The sequence below is a fragment of the Oncorhynchus mykiss genome, chromosome 19, assembly GCF_057628025.1.
Source record: "Oncorhynchus mykiss isolate SJ-2025 chromosome 19, ASM5762802v1, whole genome shotgun sequence".
NCBI classification, from domain to species: Eukaryota; Metazoa; Chordata; class Actinopteri; order Salmoniformes; family Salmonidae; genus Oncorhynchus; species Oncorhynchus mykiss.
The window spans coordinates 69,361,750-69,385,522 of NC_143040.1; the positions used below are offsets into that span (position 1 = coordinate 69,361,750).

Below are 23,773 nucleotides of genomic sequence, written 5' to 3' on the forward strand. Positions count from 1 at the left end.
GAGACAGACAGAGACAGACAGAGACCGACAGAGACCGAGACCGACAGACAGAGACAGACAGAGACAGAGACCGACAGAGACAGACTGAGACAGAGACAGAGACCGACAGAGACAGAGACAGACAGAGACCGACAGAGACAGAGACCAACGGAGACAGAGACAGAGACCGACAGAGACAGAGACAGACAGAGACAGAGAGAGACAGAGACAGACAGAGACCGACAGAGACAGACAGAGACAGTGTGATAATGATGGTGTTATTATGTTGTAGATAAAAGGACAGTAAAGATACAGGGAGACCTTAAAACTGCAGAGAACAAGTTGTGTCCTGTGGTCTCTAATGTGTACATGTCTACATGGCCAACAGTATGTGGACAACACAAAGCTCACAGAACTGGACCGCCGTATGCAGAAGCACGTAGTTGCAACAGTCTGTCCTCGGTTGCAACACTCACCACCGAGTTCCTCTGAAAGCAACGTCAGCACAATAACTGTTAGTCGGGAGCTTCATGAAATGTGTGGCCGAGCAGCCGGCCCACAAGCCTCAGATCACCATGCGCAATGCCAAGCGTCGTCTGGAGTTGGGTGAAGCTCGCCGCCATTGGACAGTGGAAATGCTTTCTCTGTAGTGAGGAATCACGAAAGACGAATCTGGGTTCGGCTGATGCCAGGAGAACGCTACCTGCCCGAACGCATGATGCCAACTGTAAAGTTTGGTGGAAGAGGAATAATGGTCTGGGGCTGTTTTTCATGGTTATATTTATATAGCCCTTCTTACATCAGCTGATATATCAAAGTGCTGTACAGAAACGCAGCCTAAAACCGCCAAACAGCAAGCAATGCACAAAGCGATGTCCATACAGAAATGGTTTGTCGAGATCGGTGTGGAAGAACTTGACTGTCCTGCACAGAGCCCTGACCTCAACCCCATCAAACACCTTTGGGATGAATTGGAACGCCGACTGTGATCCAGGCCTAATCGCCCAACATCAATGCCTGACCTCACTAATGCTCTTGTGGCTGAATGGAAGCAAGTCTCTGCAGCAATGTTCCAACATCTAGTGGAAAGCCTTCCCAGAAGAGTGGAGGCTGTTATAGCAGCAATGTTCCAACATCTAGTGGAAAGCCTTCCCAGCAGAGAGGAGGCTGTTATAGCAGCAATGCTCCAACATCTAGTGGAAAGCCTTCCCAGCAGAGTGGAGGCTGTTATAGCAGCAATGTTCCAACATCTAGTGGAAAGCCTTCCCAGGAGAGTGGAGGCTGTTATAGCAGCAATGTTCCAACATCTAGTGGAAAGCCTTCCCAGGAGAGTGGAGGCTGTTATAGCAGCAATGTTCCAACATCTAGTGGAAAGCCTCCCAGAAGAGTGGAGGCTGTTATAGCAGCAATGTTCCAACATCTAGTGGAAAGCCTTCCCAGCAGACTGGAGGCTGTTATAGCAGTAATGTTCCAACATCTAGTGGAAAGCCTTCCCAGAAGAGTGGAGGCTGTTATAGCAGCAATGTTCCAACATCTAGTGGAAAGCCTTCCCAGAAGAGTGGAGGCTGTTATAGCAGCAATGTTCCAACATCTAGTGGAAAGCCTTCCCAGAAGAGTGGAGGCTGTTATAGCAGCAATGTTCCATCATCTAGTGGAAAGCCTTCCCAGAAGAGAGGAGGCTGTTATAGCAGCAATGTTCCTACATCTAGTGGAAAGCCTTCCCAGAAGAGTGGAGGCTGTTATAGCAGCAATGTTCCTACATCTAGTGGAAAGCCTTCCCAGAAGAGTGGAGGCTGTTATAGCAGCAATGTTCCTACATCTAGTGGAAAGCCTTCCCAGCAGAGAGGAGGCTGTTATAGCAGCAATGTTCCTACATCTAGTGGAAAGCCTTCCCAGAAGAGTGGAGGCTGTTATAGCAGCAATGTTCCTACATCTAGTGGAAAGCCTTCCCAGCAGAGAGGAGGCTGTTATAGCAGCAATGTTCCTACATCTAGTGGAAAGCCTTCCCAGCAGAGAGGAGGCTGTTATAGCAGCAATGTTCCTATATCTAGTGGAAAGCCTTCCCAGAAGAGTGGAGGCTGTTATAGCAGCAATGTTCCTACATCTAGTGGAAAGCCTTCCCAGCAGAGAGGAGGCTGTTATAGCAGCAATGTTCCTATATCTAGTGGAAAGCCTTCCCAGAAGAGTGGAGGCTGTTATAGCAGCAATGTTCCTACATCTAGTGGAAAGCCTTCCCAGGAGAGTGGAGGCTGTTATAGCAGCAATGTTCCAACATCTAGTGGAAAGCCTTCCCAGCAGAGTAGAGGCTGTTATAGCAGCAATGTTCCAACATCTAGTGGAAAGCCTTCCCAGGAGAGTGGAGGCTGTTATAGCAGCAATGTTCCTACATCTAGTGGAAAGCCTTCCCAGGAGAGTGGAGGCTGTTATAGCAGCAATGTTCCTACATCTAGTGGAAAGCCTTCCCAGAAGAGTGGAGGCTGTTATAGCAGCAATGTTCCAACATCTAGTGGAAAGCCTTCCCAGCAGAGAGGAGGCTGTTATAGCAGCAATGTTCCTACATCTAGTGGAAAGCCTTCCCAGAAGAGTGGAGGCTGTTATAGCAGCAATGTTCCTACATCTAGTGGAAAGCCTTCCCAGAAGAGTGGAGGCTGTTATAGCAGCAATGTTCCTACATCTAGTGGAAAGCCTTCCCAGAAGAGTGGAGGCTGTTATAGCAGCAATGTTCCAACATCTAGTGGAAAGCCTTCCCAGCAGAGAGGAGGCTGTTATAGCAGCAATGTTCCATCATCTAGTGGAAAGCCTTCCCAGAAGAGTGGAGGCTGTTATAGCAGCAATGTTCCTACATCTAGTGGAAAGCCTTCCCAGCAGAGTAGAGGCTGTTATAGCAGTAATGTTCCAACATCTAGTGGAAAGCCTTCCCAGAAGAGTGGAGGCTGTTATAGCAGCAATGTTCCAACATCTAGTGGAAAGCCTTCCCAGAAGAGTGGAGGCTGTTATAGCAGCAATGTTCCATCATCTAGTGGAAAGCCTTCCCAGAAGAGTGGAGGCTGTTATAGCAGCAATGTTCCAACATCTAGTGGAAAGCCTTCCCAGGAGAGAGGAGGCTGTATAACAGAAAAGGGGAACCGCTTGACTTTTGGTCATGTAGTGTAACTGCAACCCTCCAGTGTGAGAAAGGAAAGACGGTGCTTCTCAAAATGATGGGTCACTGTCAACACACACACACACACACACACACACGCACACACACACACACAAACACACACAACACACACACACACAAACACACACAACACACACACACACACACACACACACACACACACACACACACACACACACACACACAAACACACAAACCTGGTGGAGCTGTAGACTGTCCATAGCCCTTCATGTCCAGAGAAACCACTCTAAACCCTGCATCTGCCAGAGCTGGGATCTGACAGACAGAGAGAGACACAAACACACCCCACAAAGCCCCAGGACAGCAGCACAATTAGACCCAACCAAATCATGAGAAAACAAAAAGATAATTACTTGACACATTGGAAAGAATTAACAAAAAAACAGAGCAAACTAGAATGCTATTTGGCCCTAAACAGAGAGATGACACAGTGGCAGAATACCTGACCACTGTGACTGACCCACAATTAGTCAGCAAAGCCTTGCTATTGAGAAAGGCCGCCGTAGGCAGACCTGGCTCTCAAGAGATGGCAGGCTATGTGCACACTGCCCACAAAATGAGGTGGAAACTGAGCTGCACTTCCTAACCTCCTGCCCAATGTATGACCATATTAGAGAGACATATTTCTCTCAGATTACACAGATCAACAAAGAATTTGAAAACATAACCAATTTTGATATCTACTGGGTGAAATTCCACAGTGTGCCATCACAGCAGCAAGATTTGTGACCTGATGCCACGAGAAAAGGGCAACCAGTGAAGAACAAACATCATTGTAAAAACAACCCATATTTATGTTGATTATTTTCGTTTTGTACTTTAACTATTTGCACATCATTACAACACTGTATATAGACATAATACGACATTCAAAATGTCTTTATTCTTTTGGAACTTTTGTGAGTCTAATGTTTACTGTTCATTTGTTATTGTTTATTTAACTTTTGTTTATTATCGATTTCACTTGCTTTGGCGATGTAAACATATGTTTCCCATGCCAATAAAGCCCCTTGATTTGAATTAAATGCAGGAGAGAGAGAGAGAGAGAGAGAGAGAGGAGTATGAGTTAGTAGTCGTGTGTGTGAGTACTATGTGTGTGTGTCTGTTAGTGTGTGTGAGTACTATGTGTGTGTGTCAGTGTGTCTGTCAGTGTGTGTCTGTCGGTGTGTGTCTGTCAGTGTGTGTCTGTCAGTGTGTGTCTGTGTGTCTGTGTGTGTGTGTGAGTACTATGTGTGTTTACCTGGTATCTCCAGGAATACCAGCTCTCAGGGAAGCCATGACACAGCATGACCGGAGGCCCCGCCCCAATCTCCACATAGTGCAGCTTTACATCGGGCTAGAGAGAGAGAGAGACAGAGAGAGAGACAGCAACAGAGACAGAGTGAGAGAGACAGAGACAGAGACAGAGAGAGAGAGAGAGAGAGAGAGAGAGAGAGACAGAGAGAGAGACAGAGAGAGAGAGAGACAGAAAGAGAGGGAAAGAGAGAGAGAGAGAGAGAGAGACAGAGAGAGAGTAAAACACCAAATAATGCATGCAGAGCTTACTTTTGATTCTCTATGATCTGCCACAGGCACAGGAGAGAGCTGTCCATAACACAGGCACAGGAGAGAGCTGTCCATAACACAGGCACAGGAGAGAGCTGTCCATAACACAGGCACAGGAGAGAGCTGTCCATAACACATACACAGGAGAGAGCTGTCCATAACACATACACAGGAGAGAGCTGTCCATAACACAGGCACAGGAGAGAGCTGTCCATAACACATACACAGGAGAGAGCTGTCCATAACACAGGCACAGGAGAGAGCTGTCCATAACACAGGCACAGGAGAGAGCTGTCCATAACACATACACAGGAGAGAGCTGTCCATAACACAGGCACAGGAGAGAGCTGTCCATAACACATACACAGGAGAGAGCTGTCCATAACACATACACAGGAGAGAGCTGTCCATAACACAGGCACAGGAGAGAGCTGTCCATAACACATACACAGGAGAGAGCTGTCCATAACACAGGCACAGGAGAGAGCTGTCCATAACACAGGCACAGGAGAGAGCTGTCCATAACACATACACAGGAGAGAGCTGTCCATAACACATACACAGGAGAGAGCTGTCCATAACACAGGCACAGGAGAGAGCTGTCCATAACACATACACAGGAGAGAGCTGTCCATAACACAGGCACAGGAGAGAGCTGTCCATAACACATACACAGGAGAGAGCTGTCCATAACACAGGCACAGGAGAGAGCTGTCCATAACACATACACAGGAGAGAGCTGTCCATAACACATACACAGGAGAGAGCTGTCCATAACACATACAAACATTACTCTTTTGGGGTGAAGTTCCCATTTATACACGTGTAGTAACCCTTCCTGGTCACCTGTACTAACCCTTCCTGGTCACCTGTACTAACCCTTCCTGGTCACCTGTACTAACCCTTCCTGGTCACCTGTACTAAACCCTTCCTGGTCACCTGTACTAACCCTTCCTGGTTACCTGTACTAACCCTTCCTGATCACCTGTACTAACCCTTCCTGGTCACCTGTACTAACCCTTCCTGGTCACCTGTACTAACCCTTCCTGATCACCTGTACTAACCCTTCCTCTCACCTGTAGTAACCCTTCCTGGTCACCTGTACTAACCCTTCCTGGTCACCTGTACTAACCCTTCCTCTCACTTGTAGTAACCCTTCCTGGTCACCTGTACTAACCCTTCCTGGTCACCTGTACTAACCCTTCCTGGTCACCTGTACTAACCCTTCCTCTCACCTGTACTAACCCTTCCTCTCACCTGTAGTAACCCTTCCTCTCACCTGTAGTAACCCTTCCTGGTCACCTGTAGTAACCCTTCCTCTCACCTGTACTAACCCTTCCTCTCACCTGTACTAACCCTTCCTCTCACCTGTAGTAACCCTTCCTCTCACCTGTAGTAACCCTTCCTGGTCACCTGTAGTAACCCTTCCTGGTCACCTGTACTAACCCTTCCTCTCACATGTAGCAACCCTTCCTGGTCACCTGTACTAACCCTTCCTGGTCACCTGTACTAACCCTTCCTGGTCACCTGTACTAACCCTTCCTGGTCACCTGTACTAACCCTTCCTGATCACCTGTACCAACCCTTCCTCTCACCTGTGTTAACCCTTCCTCTCACCTGTACTAACCCTTCCTGGTCACCTGTACTAACCCTTCCTTGTCACCTGTACTAACCCTTCCTGGTCACCTGTACTAACCCTTCCTGGTCATCTGTACTAACCCTTCCTGGTCACCTGTACTAACCCTTCCTCTCACCTGTACTAACCCTTCCTGGTCACCTGTACTAACCCTTCCTCTCACCTGTGTTAACCCATAATTTGCAAATAAATTCATTAAAAATCCTACAATGTGATTTTCTGGATTTTTTTTTCTCATTTTGTCTGTCATAGTTGAAGTGTACCTATGATGAAAATTACAGGCCTCTCTCATCTTTTTAAGTGGGAGAACTTGCACAAATGGTGCATGACTAAATACTTTTTTGCCCCACTGTATATGCACACGAGACCAGTGACCCATGACCCCAACAATATAGTGCCCTCTAGTGTACAAAACAAGTTTTTTTTAAAACTATTTGACAGACAACATATACACAACTCATAAACAGGCCAAAATGGCTCCTACACACCGGACCCTAACTGTTCTCTGACTTAGGACAGAAACGATGTGAAAAGAAACTATGCTCTGTGTTTGTGTCGTCATGGAGGGATGATCTGCAGGATCAGAGGTTATCACAACTTAGCCTCAGTTCAGCCCATAACAACCAGTTAGCCTCAGTTCAGCCCATAACAACCAGTTAGCCTCAGTTCAGCCTATAACAACCAGCCTGCCTCAGTTCAGCCCATAACAACCAGCCTGCCTCAGTTCATTCCATAACAACCAGTTAGCCCCAGCTCAGCCTATAACAACCAGTTAGCCCCAGCTCAGCCTATAACAACCAGTTAGCCTCAGTTCAGCCTATAACAACCACTCAGCCTATAACAACCGCTCAGCCTATAACAACCAGTTAGCCTCAGCTCAGCCTATAACAACCAGTTAGCCCCAGCTCAGCCTATAACAACCAGTTAGCCTCAGTTCAGCCTATAACAACCGCTCAGCCTATAACAACCGCTCAGCCTATAACAACCAGTTAGCCTCAGTTCAGCCTATAACAACCAGTTAGCCCCAACTCAGCCTATAACAACCAGTTAGCCTCAGTTCAGCCCATAATAACCAGTTAGCCTCAGTTCAGCCTATAACAACCAGTTAGCCCCAGCTCAGCCTTTAACAAGGTAAACTCTGTCGTAGCTTAGCCCTAGCTCAGCCTGTAACAAGGTAAACTCTGTAATAACTTAGCCCCAGCTCAGCCTTTAACAAGGTAAACTCTGTCGTAATTTAGCCACAGCTCAGCCTTTAACAAGGTAAACTCTGTAGTTGCTTAGCCCCAGCTCAGCCTTTAACAAGGTAAACTCTGTAGTTGCTTAGCCCCAGCTCAGCCTATAACAAGGTAAACTCTGTCGTAATTTAGCCACAGCTCAGCCTTTAACAAGGTAAACTCTGTAGTTGCTTAGCCACAGCTCAGCCTATAATAAAGGTAAACTCTGTAGTTGCTTAGCCCCAGCTCAGCCTATAACAAGGTAAACTCTGTCGTAATTTAGCCACAGCTCAGCCTTTAACAAGGTAAACTCTGTAGTTGCTTAGCCCCAGCTCAGCCTATAACAAGGTAAACTCTGTAGTTGCTTAGCCCTAGCTCAGCCTTTAACAAGGTAAACTCTGTAGTTGCTTAGCCCCAGCTCAGCCTATAACAAGGTAAACTCTGTAGTTGCTTAGCACCAGCTCAGCCTATAACAAGGTAAGTTCTGTAATAGGTTGACGGGTCGTACATGGCAGCATCCTGTAGCACCCAGTTTGTCATTTCCTGCAGGACTCAAATGTAGATGGGGTGGACAGTAACAGCAGGGCATCCTGGGTTGTCAACACCTTCTCCTCTATGGGATCGCCGGAGAACCCCACACCGATTGGTTCACAGCGGTGTTGGGGGTTCATCTCCAACACTGTGGTTATCAGCAGGGTCCATGGCCTGTGGAGCATCGCTGCCCCTTAGCAACTGCACGTTGGAGCCAATATGACTTGATGTGAAAAGCTTAAAACCTCTTAACGATCTGACCCCTTTTTTTCTTAAAATGTTCTCCTAAAATTACATATCCTAATTTAACTGCCTGTAGCTCAGGACCTGAAGCAAGGATATGCACATTATTGGTACCATTTCTTGGTACCAACGGTACCAACACTTTGAAGTTTGTCGAAATGTGAAATTAATGTAAGAGAATATAACAAAAATGAGGTAAAATGAGGTTTTTTTTTTTACAATTATCTTTGAAATGCAAGAGAAAGGCCATAATGTATTGTTCCAGCCCAGGCACAATTTAGATTTGGGCCACTAGATGGCAGTAGTGTAAGTGCAAAGCTTTAGACTGATTCAAAGAACCATTGCATCTCCAAATGTGCCTAATTGGTTTATTAATACATTTTCAAGTTCATACCTGTGAACTCTCCTCAAACCATTGCATGGTATCCTTTCACTGTAATAGCTACTATAAATTGGACAGTGCAATGAGATTAACAAGAATTTAAGCTTTCTGCCAATACCAGATATGTCTATGTCCTAGGAAATGTTCTTGTTACTTACAATCTCATGCTAATCACATTAGCCTACGTTAACTCAGCCTTCCCGCGGGTGGGAGGGGCACCGATCCTGTAGAGGTTTTTACTTGAAGGGGGCTTCCTCTTCCCCTCACCTTCTTGGAGTAGGCAGATCTTGGATATTGGTCTTTCTATAATATTGCTTCTTGTCTTCAGGTGTACTACACCTAGTAACCCCTTGGAATCAGGCTTGGTCTCAACAACCTTTCCGAGTATCCAGGCACTACGTGGTGCCGTGGGCTTCATGACCAGAACCACATCTCCTTCGCGGAAGCTGCGTTTTCACTTTACCCCACTTTTGTCTTTCCTACAAGAGTCGCAAGAGTACTCCTGTGTCCATCTCTTCCAAAACAATGTCGTTTACAAAAAAATTAACTTCCCAGAGGGTAGGACAAGATTTGACTTTAACAGTAAAATGTGATTTGGGGTGAGAGCTTCTAGATCCAGGGGGTCGTTGATTACCGTGGTGATTGGGTGGCTGTTTAGAAAAGCCTCTACTTCACACAGCACGGTGTGCTCCTCATCTAGGCTCTGTTGTTTCAGGACAGAATGGAGCACCTGGCGAATCATCCCAATGACCCTTTCCTAACCTCCTCCATGTTGGGACGCCCCCCGGGCGGGAATTGAAACTCCATCGTATTCCTTCCTGAAGTAGAGCATCTTGCCTTGGTTTAAAGCAGATAGAGCTTCTCTGAGTTCTCTCTCAGAACCAATGAAGTTAGTCCCATTATCAGATCGTACGTGTTGTACTTGTCCTCTTCTGCACATAAATCTTCTTATGGGGTTGATACGCAAATCCGTGTCAAGAGAGTAAGCAATTTCAATGTGTATTGCTCCACTAGACATACATGTAAAGATCCCTCCATCTCTTTTCACATTTCCTCTTTCTTTTCTGATTTCTAGAGGACCAAAGTAATCCACACCTACATTGGTAAATGGTGGGATGTCTGGCACGATCCTTTCAAGTGGCAAATCTGCCATCTTCTGCTCACCAACCTGGCCTCTTCGCCTTCTGCACACAACACACTCTGAGATGATCTTCCTTGCCGCAGAGTTTGAATTGGTGATCCAAGACCTTTGACGTAGAAGTGGTTCCTTCCACCGTGTCTTGTTTGTTGATGTATGTGGCGGAGGATAAGTGTAGATATGTGAAGGTCTTTGGAGAGAATGACAGGGTGCTTGACTTCATTCGTCAAAGGTATTGGATCACCAATATCTTTTAATCACTAAAAGATAATTACTACCCGGTAATTATCAAAATCCAGAAAAGAGAAGTTAAATTCTACAACCACCTTAAAAGTTCCATAACAAAGCCATCAGCTACAGAGAAATGAACCTGGAGAAGAGTCCCTAAGCGAGCTGGTCCTGGGGCTCTGTTCACAAACACACCCTACAGAGCCCCAGGACAACAGCACAATTAGACCCAACCTAATCATGAGAAAACAAAAAGATAATTTCTTGACACTTTGGAAAGAATTAACAAAAAAACTGACCAAACTAGAATGCTATTTGGCCCTAAACAGAGAGTACACAGTGGCAGAATACCTGACGACTGCGACTGACCCACAATTAAGGAAAGCTTTGACTATGTACAGACTCAGTGAGCAAAGCCTTGCTATTGAGAAATCCTGCCGTAGGGAGACCTGGCTCTCAAGAGAAGACAGGCTATGTGCACACCGCCCACAAAATGAGGTGGAAACTGAGCTGCACTTCCTAACCTCCTGCCCAATGTATGACCATATTAGAGACCCATATTTCCCTCAGATTGCACAGACCCACAACTAAAAACAAATCCAATTTTGATAAACTCCCATATTTACTGGGTGAAATACCACAGTGTGCCATCACAGCAGCAAGATGTGTGACCTGTTGCCACAAGAAAAGGGCAACCAGTGAAGAACAAACACCATTGTAAATACAACCATATTTATATTTATATTTATTTATCCCTTTTGTACTTTAACTATTTGCACATCATTACAACACTGTATATAGACATAATACGACATTCAAAATGTCTTTATTCTTTTGGAACTTTTTTGAGTCTAATGTTTACTGTTCATTTGTTATTGTTTATTTAACTTTTGTTTATTATCGATTTCACTTGCTTTGGCGATGTAAACATATGTTTCCCATGCCAATAAAGCCCCTTGATTTGAATTAAATGCAGGAGAGAGAGAGAGAGAGAGAGAGAGAGAGAGAGAGAGAGAGAGAGAGGAAAAGAGAGAGAGAGAGAGAGAGAGAGGGGGAAAGAGAGAGAGAGAGAGAGGGGAAAAGAGAGAGAGAGACAGAGAGAGAGAGAGAGAGAGAGAGACAGAGAGAGAGACAGAGACAGAGACAGAGAGAGAGAGAGAGAGAGAGAGAGACAGAGAGAGAGACAGAGACAGACAGAGAGAGAGAGAGAGAGAGAGAGAGAGAGAGGAAAAGAGAGAGAGAGAGAGAGAGAGAGAGGAAAAGAGAGAGAGAGAGAGAGAGAGAGAGGGGGAAAGAGAGAGAGAGAGTGGGGGAACAAGCTTCAAGAACACTGTGTAATCATGTACAGGCTTTCTTCTACATACAGCATTGTCTGTGCTGTGTGTTTGTTTGTGGGGGGGGGGGGGTGTTACCTTGACGGTGACATATCCATGAGAAACTTCTTCTGGGTTGCAAGAGGCTGGGTAGCTTTCCCCTGTTACAACCTGGACAACACAACACAACACAACACAACACACACACACACCAAATCAAATCAGGGGATTGGAATGATGCAGCTGGCGAGTGTATCGGGGTGTCTGTGATAACAAATCTGACAGCTGAATACTGCAAATCTGCTAAATAATCGTCACCTACTCACAGACATTTTTACCGACAACAAAAGTTCCAACACGTTGGTGTGTGTGTGTGTTACCTGCACTCCAGTGAAGGTCTCTACTTGTTTCAGAGCTTCAGGCAGGTCTTTCACCAAAACAGCTGTCATCCCTAATGCCTCTGCTGCTCCCACCCCCTTCTCATCATCAGCCAACCACAGAGCCTGAAATACAGACTGACAGGTCAGCTGTCCACTTATAACACCAAAATGGTCTAGGGTTAGTTTGAAAAAGGAGAGGCGAGGAGGGAGGGATAGAGGAAGAAGAAGAAAAGGAGGAAAAGGAGGGGGAGGAGAAGAGAGAAGGAGAGAACGGGGAGAAGAGAGGAGAGAAGGGGGAGGAGAGAACGGGGAGAAGAGAGGAGAGAAGGAGGAGGAGAGAAGAGGGAGGAGAGAGGAGAGAAGGAGGAGGAGAGAACGGGGAGAAGAGAGGAGAGAAGAGGGAGGAGAAGAGAGGAGAGAAGAGGGAGGAGAGAGGAGAGAAGAGGGAGGAGAGAAGAGGGAGGAGAGAAGAGGGAGGAGAAGAGAGGAGAGAAGAGGGAGGAGAGAAGAGGGAGGAGAAGAGAGGAGAGAAGGGGGAGGAGAGAAGAGGGAGAAGAGAGGAGAGAAGAGGGAGGAGAGAAGAGGGAGGAGAGAGGAGAGAAGGGGGAGGAGAGAAGAGGGAGGAGAGAAGAGGGAGGAGACGAGGAGAGAGAAGGAGGAGGAGAGAACGGGGAGAAGAGAGGAGAGAAGAGGGAGGAGAGAAGAGGGAGGAGAGAGGAGAGAAGGGGGAGGAGAGAAGGGGGAGGAGAGAAGAGGGAGGAGAGAGGAGAGAGAAGGGGGAGGAGAGAACGGGGAGAAGAGAGGAGAGAAGGAGGAGGAGAGAACGGGGAGAAGAGAGGAGAGAAGGGGGAGGAGAGAACGGGGAGAAGAGAGGAGAGAAGGAGGAGGAGAGAACTGGGAGAAGAGAGGAGAGAAGGGGGAGGAGAGAAGAGGGAGGAGAAGAGAGGAGAGAAGGGGGAGGAGAGAAGAGGGAGGAGAAGAGAGGAGAGAAGGGGGAGGAGAGAAGAGGGAGAAGAGAGGAGAGAAGGAGGAGGAGAGAACGGGGAGAAGAGAAGAGAGAAGGAGGAGGAGAGAACGGGGAGAAGAGAGGAGAGAAGGGGGAGGAGAGAAGAGGGAGAAGAGAGGAGAGAAGGAGGAGGAGAGAACGGGGAGAAGAGAAGAGAGAAGGAGGAGGAGAGAACGGGGAGAAGAGAGGAGAGAAGGAGGAGGAGAGAACGGGGAGAAGAGAGGAGAGAAGGGGAAGGAGAGAAGAGGGAGAAGAGAGGAGAGAAGGGGGAGGAGAGAACTGGGAGAAGAGAGGAGAGAAGGGGGAGGAGAGAACTGGGAGAAGAGAGGAGAGAAGGGGGAGGAGAGAACTGGGAGAAGAGAGGAGAGAAGGGGGAGGAGAGAACTGGGAGAAGAGAGGAGAGAAGGGGGAGGAGAGAACTGGGAGAAGAGAGGAGAGAAGGGGGAGGAGAGAAGGGGGAGGAGAGAATAGAAGATAGAAGAGAGAAGGAGGAGGAGAGAAAGGAGAGGAGAGAAGAGAGAAGGAGGAGGAGAGAACGGGGAGAAGAGAGGAGAGAAGGGGGAGGAGAGAAGAGGGAGGAGAAGAGAGGAGAGAATGGGGGAGGAGAGAAGAGGGAGAAGAGAGGAGAGAAGGGGAGGAGAGAACTGGGAGAAGAGAAGAGAGAAGGAGGAGGAGAGAACGGGAAGAAGAGAAGAGAGAAGGAGGAGGAGAGAACGGGGAGAAGAGAGGAGAGAAGGGGGAGGAGAGAAGAGGGAGGAGAAGAGAGGAGAGAAGGGGGAGGAGAGAAGAGGGAGAAGAGAGGAGAGAAGGGGGAGGAGAGAACTGGGAGAAGAGAGGAGAGAAGGGGGAGGAGAGAACTGGGAGAAGAGAGGAGAGAAGGGGGAGGAGAGAACTGGGAGAAGAGAGGAGAGAAGGGGGAGGAGAGAACTGGGAGAAGAGAGGAGAGAAGGGGGAGGAGAGAACTGGGAGAAGAGAGGAGAGAAGGGGGAGGAGAGAAGGGGGAGGAGAGAATAGAAGATAGAAGAGAGAAGGAGGAGGAGAGAAAGGAGAGGAGAGACAAGAGAAGAGGGGAGGAGAGAAGAGGGGGGAGAGAAGAGAAGAGGGGGAGGAGAGAAGAGGGCGGAGAGAAGAGGGAGGAGAGAAGAGGGGAGGAGAGAAGAGAAGAGGGGGAGGAGAGAAGAGGGGGGAGAGAAGAGGGAGGAGAGAAGAGAAGAGAGAAGGAGGAGGAGAGAAGGGAGAAGGATAGATAGATAGAGGGAGGAAGAGAGATGGAGTAGCTGAGAGCGACTCAACACAGGAAGGTCAGATGGGGTTTCTCAGGTCGTGTGCAGACAGAGTTGTGTAAAGGAAGGGGTGTGGATGGTGTTAGGAATGTAAGCACTGTAACAGCTACTACGACAGACGATTTCATGTTTTCCATGGGAGCTCCGAGCAGTGACTCCAAGACATTGATGTCAGGAGTTGTTGCTAATTTGATGACATTTACATATTAAGATAATGTGTGTGCACACATGTAATTTACTGTCTTCTATGGTAATGTCTATTCCATGGTAATGTCTCTTCTATGGTAATGTCTCTTCTATGGTAATGTCTCTTCTATGGTAATGTCTATTCCATGGTAATGTCTCTTCTATGGTAATGTCTCTTCTATGGTAATGTCTCTTCTATGGTAATGTCTCTTCTATGGTAATGTATATTCTATGGTAATGTATATTCTATGGTAATGTCTCTACTACCTCTCTTCTATGTCTCTTCCATGGTAATGTCTATTCTATGGTAATGTCTATTCCATGGTAATGTCTATTCTATGGTAATGTCTATTCTATGGTATTGTGTGTTCTATGTCTCTTCTATGGTAATGTCTCTTCTATGTCTCTTCTATGGTATTGTGTATTCTATGGTAATGTCTTTTCTATGGTAATGTCTCTTCTATGGTAACATCTCTTGCATGGTAATGTCTGTTCTTTGTCTCTTCTATGGTAATGTCTTTTCTATGTCTCTTCTACGGAAATGTATTGTCTATGTCTCTTCTATGGTAATGTATATTCTGTCTATTCTATGGTAATGTCTCTTCTATGGTAATGTATTTTCTATGGTATTGTGTCTTCTATGGTAATGTCTGTTCTATGGTAATGTCTCTTCTATGGTAATGTCTATTTCCATGGTAATATCTCTTCTATGGCGCTTCTATGGTAATGTCTCTTCTATGTCTCTTCTATGGTAATGTCTCTTCTATGTCTATTCTATGGTAATGTCGCTTCTATGGTAATGTCTCTTCTATGGTAATGTCTATTCTATGGTAATGTCTCTTCTATGGTAATGTCTCTTCTATGTCTATTCTATGGTAATGTCTCTTCTATGGTAATGTCTCTTCTATGTCTCTTCTATGGTAATGTCTCTTCTATGGTAAATTCCCTTCTATGTCTCTTCTATGGTAATGTCTCTTCTATGGTAATGTCTCTTCTATGGTAATGTCTCTTCTATGGTAATATTTATTCTATGGTAATGTCTCTTCTATGGTAATAGCCTTCTATGGTAATGTCTCTTCTATGGTAATATTTATTCTATGGTAATGTCTCTTCTATGGTAATGTCTCTTCTATGGTAATGCCTCTTCTATGTCTCTTCTATGGTAATGGCTCTTCTATGGTAATGTCTCTTCTATGTCTCTTCTATGGTAATGTCTCTTCTATGGCTCTTCTATGGTAATGTCTCTTCTATGGTAATGTCTCTTCTATGGTAATGTCTCTTCAATGTCTCTTCTATGGTAATGTCTCTTCTATGTCTCTTCTATGGTAATGTCTATTCTATGGTAATGTCTCTTCTATGGTAATGTCTCTTCTATGTCCGCTCTATGGTAATGTATCTTCTATGGTAATGTCTCTTCTATGTCTCTTCTATGGTAATGTCTCTTCTATGTCTCTTCTATGGTAATATCTCTTCTATAGTAATGTCTCTTCTATGGTAATGTATCTTCTATGGCAATAGCCTTCTATGGTAATGTCTCTTCCATGGTAATGTATCTTCTCTGGTAATGTGTCTTCATTTGAAATTTGCCTTCCAAGGACATTCTTGCATTCTTGCTTCTCACAAGCGAGAAGTGATGACAAGTCAGATTGTGTGTGTGTGTGTGTGTGTGTGTGTGTGTGTGTGTGTGTGTGTGTGTGTGTGTGTGTGCACCTGTTTCGGAGGCACTCCCAGCTGTTTGAGAGCGGAGATGAACAGGTCGGCCTCTGGGACCCTGAGGCCGGTACGACAGGACTGAAGCACCACATCAAAATGGCCGCCCAGCAGAGAGAGGAGACGTCCAGAGCTATCTCCACACCCACTGTCATCCACCCACTGGTTGGCCAACACACCTGTCAATAACCCTGACAGACAACACAAGGACGCGGAACTAGGCATGTGACCTTAGAGTGTACAAGGTGTGTGTCAGATGTGCGTGTGTGTGGGTGTGTGTGTTACCTTGTCTGCGGAGCGTAGCTACGGTCTGCAGAATGTGTTTGTTGACGGTGGTTGAGTCTCTGAGTTCCTCCAACAGGCTCTTAACAGAGAACCCAGCAGGAAGACTGACCTTCTGATCTGATGCTGCACTCACACACTCTGCATCAAGCTCTGGGATCATCTACACACACACACACACACACACACACACACACACACACTGACGTGTCATCACAAGGTGATGCAATCATTTCCATGGAAGACACATTTCAATAGAAGACACATTTCAATAGAAGACACATTTCAATAGAAGACACATTTCAATAGAAGACACATTTCAATAGAAGACACATTTCAACAGAAGACACATTTCAATAGAAGACACATTTCAATAGAAGACACATTTCAATAGAAGACACATTTCAACAGAAGACACATTTCAATAGAAGACACATTTCAATAGAAGACACATTTCAATAGAAGACACATTTCAACAGAAGACACATTTCAATAGAAGACACATTCAAATAGAAGACACATTTCAATAGAAGACACATTTCAATAGAAGACACATTTCAATAGAAGACACATTTCAATAGAAGACACATTTCAATAGAAGACACATTTCAATAGAAGACACATTTCAATAGAAGACACATTTCAATAGAAGACACATTTCAATAGAAGACACATTCAAATAGAAGACACATTTCAATAGAAGACACATTTCAATAGAAGACACATTTCAACAGAAGACACATTTCAATAGAAGACACATTTCAATAGAAGACACATTTCAATAGAAGACACATTTCAATAGAAGACACATTTCAATAGAAGACACATTTCAATAGAAGACACATTTCAACAGAAGACACATTTCAATAGAAGACACATTTCAATAGAAGACACATTTCAACAGAAGACACATTTCAATAGAAGACACATTCAAATAGAAGACACATTTCAATAGAAGACACATTCAAATAGAAGACACATTTCAATAGAAGACACATTCAAATAGAAGACACATTTCAACAGAAGACACATTTCAATAGAAGACACATTTCAATAGAAGACACATTTCAATAGAAGACACATTTCAACAGAAGACACATTCAAATAGAAGACACATTTCAATAGAAGACACATTTCAATAGAAGACACATTTCAATAGAAGACACATTTCAATAGAAGACACATTTCAATAGAAGACACATTTCAATAGAAGACACATTTCAATAGAAGACACATTTCAATAGAAGACACATTTCAATAGAAGACACATTTCAATAGAAGACACATTTCAATAGAAGACACATTTCAATAGAAGACACATTCAAATAGAAGACACATTTCAATAGAAGACACATTTCAATAGAAGACACATTTCAACAGAAGACACATTTCAATAGAAGACACATTTCAATAGAAGACACATTTCAATAGAAGACACATTTCAATAGAAGACACATTTCAATAGAAGACACATTTCAATAGAAGACACATTTCAACAGAAGACACATTTCAATAGAAGACACATTTCAATAGAAGACACATTTCAACAGAAGACACATTTCAACAGAAGACACATTTCAATAGAAGACACATTCAAATAGAAGACACATTTCAATAGAAGACACATTTCAATAGAAGACACATTTCAATAGAAGACACATTCAAATAGAAGACACATTTCAATAGAAGACACATTTCAACAGAAGACACATTTCAATAGAAGACACATTCAAATAGAAGACACATTTCAATAGAAGACACATTTCAATAGAAGACACATTCAAATAGAAGACACATTCAAATAGAAGACACATTTCAATAGAAGACACATTTCAATAGAAGACACATTCAAATAGAAGACACATTTCAATAGAAGACACATTTCAATAGAAGACACATTGAAATAGAAGACACATTTCAATAGAAGACACATTTCAATAGAAGACACATTAAAATAGAAGACACATTCAAATAGAAGACACATTTCAATAGAAGACACATGTCAACAGAAGACACATTCAAATAGAAGACACATTCAAATAGAAGACACATTTCAATAGAAGACACCTTTCAATAGAAGACACATTTCAATAGAAGACACATTTCAATAGAAGACACATTTCAATAGAAGACACATTTCAATAGAAGACACATTTCAATAGAAGACACATTCAAATAGAAGACACATTCAAATAGAAGACACATTCAAATAGAAGACACATTTCAATAGAAGACACATTTCAATAGAAGACACATTCAAATAGAAGACACATTCAAATAGAAGACACATTTCAATAGAAGACACATTTCAATAGAAGACACATTTCAATAGAAGACACATTTCAATAGAAGACACATTCAAATAGAAGACACATTTCAATAGAAGACACATTTCAACAGAAGACACATTTCAATAGAAGACACATTTCAATAGAAGACACATTTCAATAGAAGACACATTCAAATAGAAGACACATTCAAATAGAAGACACATTTCAATAGAAGACACATTCAAATAGAAGACACATTTCAACAGAAGACACATTTCAATAGAAGACACATTTCAATAGAAGACACATTTCAATAGAAGACACATTCAAATAGAAGACACATTTCAATAGAAGACACATTTCAATAGAAGACACATTAAAATAGAAGACACATTCAAATAGAAGACACATTTCAATAGAAGACACATTTCAACAGAAGACACATTCAAATAGAAGACACATTCAAATAGAAGACACATTTCAATAGAAGACACATTTCAATAGAAGACACATTCAAATAGAAGACACATTTCAATAGAAGACACATTTCAATAGAAGACACATTCAAATAGAAGACACATTTCAATAGAAGACACCTTTCAATAGAAGACACATTTCAATAGAAGACACATTTCAATAGAAGACACATTTCAATAGAAGACACATTTCAATAGAAGACACATTTCAATAGAAGACACATTTCAATAGAAGACACATTTCAATAGAAGACACATTTCAATAGAAGACACATTCAAATAGAAGACACATTCAAATAGAAGACACATTTCAATAGAAGACACATTTCAATAGAAGACACATTTCAATAGAAGACACATTCAAATAGAAGACACATTCAAATAGAAGACACATTTCAACAGAAGACACATTTCAATAGAAGACACATTTCAATAGAAGACACATTCAAATAGAAGACACATTCAAATAGAAGACACATTTCAATAGAAGACACATTTCAATAGAAGACACATTCAAATAGAAGACACATTTCAATAGAAGACACATTTCAATAGAAGACACATTTCAATAGAAGACACATTTCAATAGAAGACACATTTCAACAGAAGACACATTTCAATAGAAGACACATTCAAATAGAAGACACATTTCAATAGAAGACACATTTCAATAGAAGACACATTCAAATAGAAGACACATTTCAACAGAAGACACATTCAAATAGAAGACACATTTCAATAGAAGACACATTTCAATAGAAGACACATTTCAATAGAAGACACATTCAAATAGAAGACACATTTCAATAGAAGACACATTTCAACAGAAGACACATTTCAACAGAAGACACATTTCAATAGAAGACACATTCAAATAGAAGACACATTTCAATAGAAGACACATTCAAATAGAAGACACATTTCAACAGAAGACACATTTCAATAGAAGACACATTTCAATAGAAGACACATTCAAATAGAAGACACATTTCAATAGAAGACACATTTCAACAGAAGACACATTTCAATAGAAGACACATTCAAATAGAAGACACATTTCAATAGAAGACACATTCAAATAGAAGACACATTTCAATAGAAGACACATTTCAATAGAAGACACATTTCAATAGAAGACACATTCAAATAGAAGACACATTTCAATAGAAGACACATTTCAATAGAAGACACATTAAAATAGAAGACACATTCAAATAGAAGACACATTTCAATAGAAGACACATTTCAATAGAAGACACATTTCAATAGAAGACACATTAAAATAGAAGACACATTCAAATAGAAGACACATTTCAATAGAAGACACATTTCAATAGAAGACACATTCAAATAGAAGACACATTTCAATAGAAGACACATTCAAATAGAAGACACATTTCAATAGAAGACACATTTCAATAGAAGACACATTTCAATAGAAGACACATTCAAATAGAAGACACATTTCAATAGAAGACACATTTCAATAGAAGACACATTCAAACAGAAGACACATTTCAACAGAAGACACATTTCAATAGAAGACACATTTCAATAGAAGACACATTTCAATAGAAGACACATTTCAATAGAAGACACATTTCAATAGAAGACACATTCAAATAGAAGACACATTCAAATAGAAGACACATTTCAATAGAAGACACATTTCAATAGAAGACACATTTCAATAGAAGACACATTTCAATAGAAGACACATTTCAACAGAAGACACATTTCAATAGAAGACACATTTCAATAGAAGACACATTCAAATAGAAGACACATTCAAATAGAAGACACATTCAAATAGAAGACACATTTCAATAGAAGACACATTTCAATAGAAGACACATTTCAATAGAAGACACATTTCAATAGAAGACACATTTCAATAGAAGACACATTTCAATAGAAGACACATTTCAACAGAAGACACATTTCAATAATCCATTACCATGGATTATAATATAGGCTATATTATTTGTGTTTGTACCAGTTCTAGGGGTCACTGAGGAAACAATGATCAAGATCTTGAACTTTTGGAGTTAACAGCTTGGTAACGGAGTTCTGACCATGTTAGTAGTTTGAACTTGACATTATTTGTCTGTTTAGGCGACCTGTCTCTGTGTGAGTGTGTGCGTGCGTGCGTGCGTGCGTGCGTGCGTGCACGCGCGTGCGTGTGTGTGTATGTGTGTGTGTGTATGTGTGTGCGTCTGTGTGCGTGTGTACGTGCTTGTGTACGTGCGCGTAACTCACCTGAGAGAGGGAGAGTTTGCCCCTCTCTGCACGTTGCATGGCGCTGTTCTCGTTTGTCACCAGCTTCTCCAGAAAACCACTAAACCAGAACATAAGCATACATTCAGACAGCACAAACATATTGCACAATCTAATCTGTCTGTCACTGGCATAGCGCGTCATATGCTATGATTTAAATATATATATATATATTATTACAGCAAATTAGCTTTAAAACCACAACAACAACAAAAATCTTAGACTGAATGGCAAAATGTGTAGAATAGCAGGACATTTGCTCAAGGATTCTTGAAAGTCGGGAGAATCCTTGTCCGGCGGGGATATTATTTTGTTGCATTATTTGAGATTAAAATGTACATTTAGGGGAATTTTACAAGGGAAAATATTAGATGTTACATGGAAATGCCCTTGTCCAAAGAATCTCAATTTCAAACTCTCCAAAAAAAAAAAAGTGTTTAAAATATAAAACAAACTGTCAATAAAGGATATTAACCGAAAAATGATGGTATGTAGTTTCCCTCTGTGACTTTAAACAATATTTATCTAAAAAAAAATGTGATTCCTAAAAGATGTGTCTGGAGATTTGGTCAACTCTGTCACATTTGTCTAAAATACTAAATGAATCTGGAAAGAGCATAGTCAGCTATACCATAAGGATTTGAACTCAATTTCGAGTCTTATAGCAAAATGTCTAAATACTTATAAATGTAAATAAGAAACGCAAAAAAAATTATATGTTTTTGCTTTGTCATTAGATGCTATTGTGTGTAGATTGATGATAAAAAATAATAATTGAATACATTTAATAATAAGGCTGTAATGTGGAAAAAAGTCAAGGGGTCTGAGTACTTTGCGAATGCACTGCATTTGCTGTTCTCGACCAAAGAGATAACATTTGCATTATAAAACGTTGTTTCATGTTCGAAATCTTGAAAAATGTGCCAGAAAAATGCTAACAAAATAAACCCTGAAGCATTTAATAGTACTATAAAACAAAACAAATATAAGGTTGGAGTTTTGTGTTACATGTTTGAATAATCTACTGTTAGAATTAAACTATCAAGGCCTTTGGACAATAATTGTAAAAAAATCAACGAGCCTTTGATGGTGTCTGACAGAGTTGACATAAATCCAGTTAGTTGTATTTTATGAATACATTTTTGCGGGGGAGGTTCTTCCTTTACTGTTATCGCTGATAATTTGGTCTATCGAAAATATATATTCCAAATTGGGTTAAATTAAGACAAATATTTGTCTGGGAAAAAATTGAGATTGTCCCATCTTTCAATAATCCCTGAGCGCTAAAACACGCTTATGGCAAAATGTGTAAAATAACACGAATTTATCTACAACAACAAAAAAATGTATCTGTACCCATGGCAATGTGTAATTTATTTATTTATTGGTTGGGGAGGCTAGTTCCGACCTGGCGGGGTCTAAGAAACTGCGCTACACCACTGCTGTCTGTAGAAGTTTAGAGCAATTTTCACATTTATTTTTGTAAAAACTGTATATTTTCTTCCCTTCAGGCCATGTAAAAACCGTTAGCAGATTGATTCGGAACAAGGAAAAAGGGGCCGCAATAAAGGGGCTATCCCCGACAGTCCGCAGAACGTACAGAGACTACCGTAAAACTATCCTTTCAGTTACGACATGCTTGTATAATCAATCAATCAAATTTTATTTATAAAGCCCTTCTTACATCAGCAGATATCTCAAAGTGCTGTACAGAAACCCAGCCTAAAACCCCAAAACAGTAAGTAATGCAGTTGTAGATGCACGGTGGATAGGAAAAACTCCCTAGAAAGGCATTGTTATGTTTCAAGTATGCGTGTACAGTTTTAGTGTCTTCCAGCACTCTGCACGATCTCTCACCCCTGGAAAATATGTATTCCTACCTGGGGAGTTTGTGGGTCTCTTCGAATTTGAGGAAAGCTTCTGCGGGTCTGGGAGAAACCACGACACCCCACAGATTGAACAAAACTGCCTTCTTGCTCGCCATTTCACCGATCTCTCTGTCCGGGGAATCTTTACAGGGCACTGGGTAGAAAAGAGTCAAAGCGAAACTCTGAACTACTGAAAATATTTATGTAGAAAGAAAGTTTTCTGACTTTTCATACGGTTACACAACCCCTCCCATTAAACAAATGGATGCGTTCATCGTAATCGCGCCGCTGAACACTTGAGAAACTGTCTAATATGTCTAATAATCAGCGCAGCGCGACTGTAGTAGTAAGACGGCCTTGAACGCAACCCGTAAAACTTCCCTAAAACGCGTCTACTGACCAGTTTCAATTCAAAACAGGCAAATATCACACTCAAATTCACAGCTCGTTGTATGAGCGCTTATAGATGTTTTGAAACACATTCATGAATGACTTTCTTCCATTCTCTATGTTCATTTATTTATTTTTTACTCGGTTGGGCTTCGACCCCTGACATCGTATAAACACATAATGCGTAGAATTGCAGGAAATTAACTTTAAAACAGCAACATTTTCTTTCCGCCAACAATAGGTGTGTGAACA

The 23,773-nt window shown here is 42.2% G+C and overlaps 1 protein-coding gene across 1 annotated transcript in view; it reads right to left on the bottom strand.

Moving 5' to 3' along the window:
* The window catches only part of ephx2 (epoxide hydrolase 2, cytoplasmic), a 39,845-nt gene extending 16,317 nt beyond the window's left edge, over positions 1-23,528 (bottom strand). The window contains exons 1-8 of the mRNA XM_036955234.2: positions 23,144-23,528; positions 21,246-21,324; positions 16,244-16,403; positions 15,959-16,149; positions 11,774-11,896; positions 11,493-11,564; positions 4,404-4,499; positions 3,340-3,418 (exon numbers count right to left, since the gene is read on the bottom strand). Of these exons, the coding sequence (XP_036811129.1) occupies positions 3,340-3,418; positions 4,404-4,499; positions 11,493-11,564; positions 11,774-11,896; positions 15,959-16,149; positions 16,244-16,403; positions 21,246-21,324; positions 23,144-23,247 (904 nt within the window). The 5' untranslated portion in view covers positions 23,248-23,528. The remainder of the gene's footprint in view (positions 1-3,339; positions 3,419-4,403; positions 4,500-11,492; positions 11,565-11,773; positions 11,897-15,958; positions 16,150-16,243; positions 16,404-21,245; positions 21,325-23,143) is intronic.
* Positions 23,529-23,773: the final 245 nt, after the last annotated feature.